Consider the following 8,224-nt stretch of genomic DNA (forward strand, 5'->3'; position numbering starts at 1 on the left):
TTTTTAAAGTTTTATCTTCTTTTCTATCATGTAAATTATTGCAAGTATTCTAACATAAATTGTAAAATAAAATAAAACTGCAGTTGTTTAATACAGTATTACTGTAAGACCATCATAAATGCATTTTCATGCAACACATATAATACATATCAGTACATTTTATATAAAATACATAAAGTGTAATGGAAGGAGACACATAGACAGATTAGATGTCATGTGTGATGGGGTTGAAAGCTGATTGGCTGTTGGAGTGGTAATAACATTGATTCATTTTGCACATGTGCCTCTACCTCCCTCCCTCTCTCTCTTACCCCCCCTCTCTCTCTCTCTCTCTCTGTTCTTCTCTCTCTCCTAAACCTCCTTCACTTCATCACTGTCCTTGGGCGTGTATAGCAGTGTCTGACATTCTGTTGCTGAGGACTGTGTGTAAGTGTGTGTGTGTGTGTGTGTGTGTGTGTGTGTGTGTGCGCGCGCGCGCGCGCGTGCGTGCGTGCGTGTGTGCGTGTGTGTGTGTGTGCGCGCAGAGCAGCTTTGTGACGTTGTGAAATTTGCGCTCATCCAGGAGCAGGAGCCCTCCAGCATCATCCCGCGAACAGGGCAGAGGAGCAGAATGCCAGCCCACCCCAGCAGCTGAGCTTTGCTGTGGGATACGCAACTATCTAGAGGTGAGTCTGTTTATCTGGCTTTCTATTCCATCATACCCCATCCACTTGCCATAATGAAATATTCATGATTTACAGCTTCCTTTTGTGCTGATTGTCAGCTGCAACTCTCATAGCAGAGGTGAGCTACATTAACCCTTTTTAACAAGTCCACACGTTGTATTGATCAGGTATCAAGTGTACTGCATGTAAGGTTATAGGATGCATACATCCCTACGTAAGTGAGGCGATGTTGATCAGCATGTACCGTTCTTCCTCTTGTTTAGCCCTGCAGTAAAAGTAAGCTTTTATTTGTTGTATATGCATACAGGCCAGATTCGTAACCCTCCCATCTCCATATTGATTTGTTTGCTATTGCCATTCCCTGCCTGTCAGCTACTTAGCAGCCCTGCCCCCCTAATTCTTATAGATAGATAATGTGTGGGGGCCAGTTTCATGGCCATTAGCTTCATATCTTTACCACACTGAGATTGCGAGGCCCTTACGGGCGTATAGACCCTGTCGATACCCTTCAAAGTCGGCGTGCAGTGCTTTCTTAACAAGAACAAGAAGTTTGAATTGTTAGTTTTGTTAGGTGTCCATATTGACATCTGGAATGATTAGCCTATATAATTTTTGCATCAGGAGTTTGAACTTAACCACGGGGCAGGTGAACCCTTCAAACACAACTCCAAAACACAATCAGTCTCTTCTTGCTCATCCATATGGATAAAGATGGATGGATGGGTGGGTGGGTAGATAGATAGATAGATAGATAGATAGATAGATAGATAGATAGATAGATAGATAGATAGATAGATAGATAGATAGATAGATAGATAGATAGATAGATAGATAGATGCCATGAACTCAGGCTGTGTGGGTGGGTGTGAGCATTGCCATTGAAGGTGCTGGGCAGCAGATGGCACAACGTCCTGTTGCCTGGGCACTGTGTGTGTGTGCGTGTGTGTGTGTGTGTGTGGGGGGGGGGGGGCAGCCAAACTGCACCTGACCAAATGGTCAGTGCTGTACATTAGTGTGCGTTATTATGAAACAAGTGGAGTAGCCTACACAAAAACAGAACGAACAAAACAAATGTACGTTACTATAACCCGGTAAAAAGCTCATCGTTCGGACAAGAAGGAACTGTATTTTCAACATACGTGTCTATAGGTCCCTGCCTTATAGAAAATATGTAGTAATTTTCACAGTTTTACTCTTTTAGATTGAAGATGTCCTCCACACCCCTGGCAGAAGCAGAGGAGGATGTGTTTGGTGAGTGACCTCTCCCGTCGGTCCATCCCTCCTTCCCTCCCCCACCATTAATGTCCATATCTTCATTTCCACACTCCCAATACACTGAGTGCATTACAGGCGAGAGCCCGCGTCTAAAAGCACCGGGGGCTGGGCTGCTCTCTGAGCATGTGCAGTGGTGTGCTTCCAGTTCTAAATATTTTATTAAACATTTCTGCGAATTTTTCGATGCCGTATGTAACGGCGGAGCGATAATGGGAGACCTAATGGGCGCATTGAAGCGGCTGGTTTTATCATATTGTGTGTAGCATGTGATTGTACTACACACTTCAGAACGTGCAGTGTGCTGAGTCAGTGTCAACGTCACCACAGGAAAGAATGCTGAGATCCCAAAACAAGTTTGGAGAAGGAAGTGTACGGGTTTGGCTGTGTCATCTACTGAGAGCATTAAAGCACTGTATTTGTAGCTGTTATTAGGGGCCACACACCAAAGATGTGTTTTGTTATTTTGTTATGTGTGTGTATATTATAGGATGTTAAAAAGAGCTGTAAAATTAGCAGTATATCACATTTACAATTGCGTGTGAAACTGATGCTGTGACAGGGCAGATTGGATTCAATAACTCACCATTTCAGCAATACCTTGTGTCCATCCTGCAGTTGGATTTGTATCTTCACACTTTGGTGTATTTGTCTGTGTGTGTTTGTGCATTTCCGGTTTCACTGTCCATTACACACGCCCCGGGGTCTACACGAGGAATGGCCGCTCATCATTTATATAAGTAATCTCGGCTGCTGACAGCTTAATAGAGCTTCAGCCTGCTTTACACTGTCACTGTGCTTTATGGATTGTAACGAGAACGCTAATGCGTGTGTGAGCGGCGCAGCGGTCTTTTAGCACACTTGTGATGTTATTTTCTGTTTCGATATCAAAAGAACTCAAGAAACGAATGTCGGTGTGTTTTCTGCACCATCAGATCTGACCGAGGCGGTTCCTGAGACCGAACGACTTGACAGCAGCCTACAGAAAGCCAAAGCACAACTGTCAATCAAAACCAGAAGGCACCGCCCCTCTCGAACCCGTCTGAGAGACAGCCTGAGCTCGATAGATGGAGAAGACGCCATTGATAGGCTTGTGAGTGTGAATTTTCATTTTACGTCAAATTGCTGTGTGGTAAATTCTGAATTTTGAATTTGAAACAATATAATGCAATATTATACAATTCTCAAATTTAGGCCAAACTGCTCCTTTAAATATAACCACATACATAGACGTTATACTCATTTATGACTTTGTGCGTGTCTGTGGTCAAGAGTTTTGGCGGATCACTGCAGACGTCCTCTTCTCCGCTCCAACCCCCCTTTCGGGGCTCCTCTCCCTCCTCTGACCTCCTCCTCTCCTCCCCTTCCTCACGGAGAGACCGCTCCTTCACCTTTGACCCCAGCACTGCGACTGTAGAAAAGGAGGCGCAAGATGAAAGGAGGAGCTACAAGCACCTTCTGAACATCCCTTCCAAGGAGACGTTGTCCCTCACTTCCTCTAAATCCCCCACCAGACCCTGCATCCATTCAGAGACATCTTCCCCAGCCCATCTTTGCCAGACGGAGCATCTCAAGTCCCGTGAGGGAAGCCAACCTCTTCTACACTATGGAGAGTACTCACAGAGTGAAGGTTTGAACACCACAAGAATGTCTCATTTAAGTGATATTTCAACAAAAAGAACTAATTCTTTCATCATTTACTCACCGACCTGTATGGCTTTTTTATTTTGTTTGCTGCAGAACACAAAAGAAGATATATTGAGAAGAATGTTGGTAACCAAACAGCATTGGTCCCCATTTACTTCCATTATATGGACACAAACCACTGAGACAAATCTCAAAATATCTCGTTTGTGTCATATACTGTACAGGTTTTAAATGACATGAGAATGAATAATTGATGACAGAATGTTTATTTTCAGGGTGACCTGTCCCATTAAATCTCACGTCTCTGTTATGGATTTGATTAAAATTCAGAAACTAATTGTAATTCTGATCCTCAATATAATCTAGACTAGATTCTAATTCTAACACTTTTTCGGATTCTTAATGTGACGATGTTTTCAGACGACAGCCACGACACTGGTCCCGATGAACCGGGCAGTCCAACAGTGCTGCTGGACAAGAAAACCAGGAGGCGATTTCTTGATTTGGGGTCAGTGTTTTAAATTTCCTGAGCTACAAAATGCATTTTTTGGATTACATCGTTTCTGTTTAATTCATTGATTTTATCGTAATGCACTATAATTTCTAACCAACATCAATATGATACCAGGAGTTTTCTAGTTAAATATGTAAACATTTTGGCAAGTGAAGTTTTGTTTCATTATTTTAAAATAAATAAATAATGATTTCCTGAGTGTAAACATTGGGATACTTTAAAATTATTGCCCCATTTGTTTGAGAGATCAACCTGTGGCTCAACCATTAGCAATCATTTGGGGAATAATCTATTTGTCCAACCAATCGAAGACTTGGGTGTGTGGCTAAAGCTGTGCTACTAGCGCAGTGGTTCTCAGACTTTTTTGCTGTAAGGCCCCCTTTGTGTAGGGTGCATCGCTTCGTGACCCCCCAAATAAAGACTTAAAATCTTAAACTTAGAATTTTAATTAAACCAAAAACATCTTTACAATGCTGGAACATCAATTCTTTTGTTTGGTGGTCTTATTTTCTGATGTTTGATTGCATAAAATCTAGGATAAATTTCTATGTTTCATAAAATGCCACAAAACCTGTGGCCTCCCTGGATCCATCTTGGGGCCCCCCAGGGGGCCACGGCCCCCAGTTTGAGAACAACTGCTCTAGCCTACTGTGGAAGCCTCAACATCTTTTGAATGTGGCATTAAAGCAGCTTATTAAAGATGACAAAACAAGCAATATATTTTAGTGTGGTTATAGGTACAGTATATTTTATATTCTCATTATATCATGCTTTGGAATATTTTTTATTATTATTATTTACTTATTTTCTTATTTTCTTAAGTATAAATATAAACTTATTTTCTTAAGTATAAATATAAATCTTGATTAGGGAATGATCAAATATCGTTGTTGACAATGGGGTGGGGGCTTGAAGTGAAAAAGAGATCCTCAGAGCTAAGGTGTGGTAGAAGCATTTGCAAACACATTGGACATGCACAGTATTCTGTTTTTTTGCCACTACTGGCACAAAGAGAACACACAACAGCTAAAGAAGCACGTGCAAAAGCTTGTGTTTTATTTTGTGTTGTACACAGATAACAGCGTACAGTGAATGAGCATCTAGCATGGCTCCAATATTTTCTGCTTGTTTGTTTTGAACAGGGTGACTTTACGCCGCACATATGGAAAGGTCAGGAAAGACAGATCCAATAGACTATCAACAGGAAATCGGTATGTGTCCTGTATTTTCTGCTGTTGTGCAGTACAGTTTTAACTTGTAACCTTCGTATTGTCATTTAAGGAAGTGTTTTTAACACACACTAGTTAAGATCAAGCACTTAAATATAGGCCAATATTACAGTTTATTGAAACAATTGCAAGAAAACAATTGAGAAGCTTAAAGGGACAGTTCACCCAAAAATGAAAATTCTGTCATCATTTACTCATCCAGGTCATTTTAAATCTGTATGACTTTCTTTCTTCTGCAAAACAGAAAAGAAGATATTTTGAAGAAAGTGGGTAACCGAACAGCACTGGACCCCATTCACTTCTATTGTTTGGACACAAAACCAATGCAAGTAAATGGGTGCCAGTTAACAACATTCTTCAAAATATCTTCTTTTCTGTTCTGCAGAAGAAAGAAAGTCATACAGATTTAAAATGACCTGGATGAGTAAATGATGACAGACTTTCATTTTGGGGTGAACTTTCACTTTTTCAGGATGAAAATAACAAGCTAAAGTTGGTGAGGGGGTTGACAGTTTTCTGAGGGTGTCTACGTGATATTCATTTGAATATTTTTACATAATAATCTCATCAAGCATCATAGAATACATAAAATCCAAGTGTATTAATGTTTGCCTTTTTACTTCCACAAAAAAGATTGAGATATATTTGGATATACATTGTTTTAAGCAGTATTTTAGAACATGTGATGTAGGATGATTGTAATTTTAGCATCAGTATGTTTGGATGTGCACATGTGCCTGTATAGAGACAGATGTGTGATGTTATTTGTGTTTGTATGCAGGGATTCAGAGAGAACAGAGAGCCGGTCCTCACGTTCCTCTGGTCCACCGTTCGTGCCTTTCTCCTGGTTCAGTGAAAGGATGAGAGGCTCCGGCTCCCCGAAGAACACACAGTCCCCAACCAAAACTTTCACCCAGGTAACAACATCAAGCCGACTCAATGCTTCGCATTAGTGCAGTGTAATGACATTATTTAGATTGATCTCTCAAAGATGAGAAGAAAACTCAGGAAAACAAGGCAGATTAAAGTACTGCAGTTTTCATAAGATTGTTTTCACAATTCGATTCAGAAGAGATGTAGTTTAGGAGATTGGTGGTGTGTTGCTGCAGCATTCTAACGTTCCGTCCTTTTTCTGCAAGGGCTCTAGTACAGATGAGGACTTGGATTCTTCTGTGGGTTTACTGGAAGACTGCAGACCCTGTAAGACTGAGTCATCACAACCCTATCAGACCCTCCCTGAGCACTCAGATGGGGTGAGATTACTTCTGCGGAACACATTTAAACTGAAGAGAGCGTAACAGTAGTAGTGCTGTGTGTCATTTTTTGGAGGATCTATTGACAGAAATGCAACATAACTATGTCTTCAGAGGTGTATGACGACCTTACATAATGAAGCGTTATGTTTTTATTACCTTAGCATGAACTATTTCTATCTACATACACCGTTGATCCCCTTGCATGGAATTCTCCATGTTGTTTCTACAGCAGCCCTAAACGGACAAACTGCTCTACAGAGCGTGTTTCGTAAATGCGTCGTCTTCTTCGGCAAAGAAGCGAAATACAAATACAAATCGTCACATTGTAATTATAAGGTTATTTCTGTCTTGTCTCCCGTCTTATTTTTTTATTAAAGTGATGTGCTATTAAGAGCCACTTAAGTTCATGGGGACTTTGAAGATGACTTCTGTTAGCAACTTGAAACTTATGTTTAATAATTGACGATTTTTTGATGATAGTCTCTCTCATTCCGTCCTAATGTAAACCTCTTGTAAACTGATTTTCCTGGAACGTGTAAACACTGTGACTCTGCGGCTCTATTAGAATATTGATCTGCTTGAACATCCTGCACAATGCACAGAAATAAAAATATATACCTAAGATACAGTAGGTGTTCCTATTTAATGCTAAGTGCAAAAGGGGTCAGGTCATAGTACAGAGCAATGTGAAATCTTAATATAGAGGTAGAACATTAATTTTGATTTTTTTATACAGTGTAGTTTCAGTCCTTTGAAATACAGAGAGAAACTCTTGGAATCAATGGCATTGACATACAGCGTTTACATAACCATCTTTGACTCGGAAGGACAATCATATAATATTGAAGTTAGACAGTCTGAGTAGTTTGATCTTATTCAAGGTGATTTATGTTGTAAATTCAGTTTGTGTTCAATAATTGAATATTAGGCAGACTCTAAAACTCCAAGTAAAGCATTTTGTACATTAGCTGTTGGTTTGCTTTGTATTCACATACAGCTTATACAGTATATTATATAGCCTTTTGCAATGTTGAAAGATTGTCTTTGCAAACCATTCTGTGACTGTGTTTTTGCAGAATGACTGTGACAATAGTCGTAGCACAGATTTCAGTTTTAAAAAGAAGATGCTTTCTGCGGCTGGCAAAGACAGGACGGAACGACAAAACGGCATCCATGGGAAACGGGACAGTGGGAAAAATGGACACAGTGAAGATGGACAAAAATTACTCACCACTTAAAGTTTCTAAAAGACTGAGTACAGTACGCTGCAGGTGCCATTATTAATGTCAAAGGTTAAGTTGGCTTTCACAATGTATTGCTGATGGATATATTAATAAAGATAACTTGCAAAAACTGTTCGTTAAAATATTTTAGTGAATATCTTTGTAATTCTACATCATTTCAGCCCCGCCACAAGCACAAACCCATCCAAATAGTTCAGCCAATATTGCTGTGCTGGGCTGTTAATAGCAAATTCCATTGTTAAGAAAACAACCTCCCCATGATTTCCTTATAGTTGTCTCTGCATATTGAGCTGGGATAGGAGAAACTATTTGAACATAAATAAAATTACACACATCACCTTTGTTCACTTTGGTTTGTATTTTTGTACAATCATGAGAGCTCCGAAACGTTTTTAAA

General features: G+C 40.1%; 1 protein-coding gene across 4 annotated transcripts; it reads left to right on the forward strand.

The window, feature by feature from the left end:
* Positions 1-300: 300 nt before the first annotated feature.
* samd14 (sterile alpha motif domain containing 14) lies at positions 301-8,182 on the forward strand. Of its 4 annotated transcripts, XM_057357713.1 has the most exons (11): positions 301-426; positions 563-665; positions 741-783; positions 1,867-1,916; positions 2,873-3,030; positions 3,210-3,567; positions 4,005-4,092; positions 5,241-5,309; positions 6,109-6,244; positions 6,467-6,580; positions 7,660-8,182. In XM_057357713.1, the coding sequence occupies exons 4-11, from the start codon at positions 1,874-1,876 to the stop codon at positions 7,819-7,821; spliced, it is 1,128 nt and encodes a 375-aa protein (XP_057213696.1). In that variant the 5' UTR covers positions 301-426; positions 563-665; positions 741-783; positions 1,867-1,873; the 3' UTR covers positions 7,822-8,182. The 4 variants fall into 4 exon arrangements, with proteins under 4 accessions (XP_057213696.1, XP_057213698.1, XP_057213695.1 ...); XM_057357715.1 differs by lacking the exon at positions 741-783; XM_057357712.1 differs by having other exon boundaries at positions 361-665.
* Positions 8,183-8,224: the final 42 nt, after the last annotated feature.

Source organism: Triplophysa rosa, linkage group LG18, assembly GCF_024868665.1.
Source record: "Triplophysa rosa linkage group LG18, Trosa_1v2, whole genome shotgun sequence".
Taxonomy (NCBI): Eukaryota; Metazoa; Chordata; class Actinopteri; order Cypriniformes; family Nemacheilidae; genus Triplophysa; species Triplophysa rosa.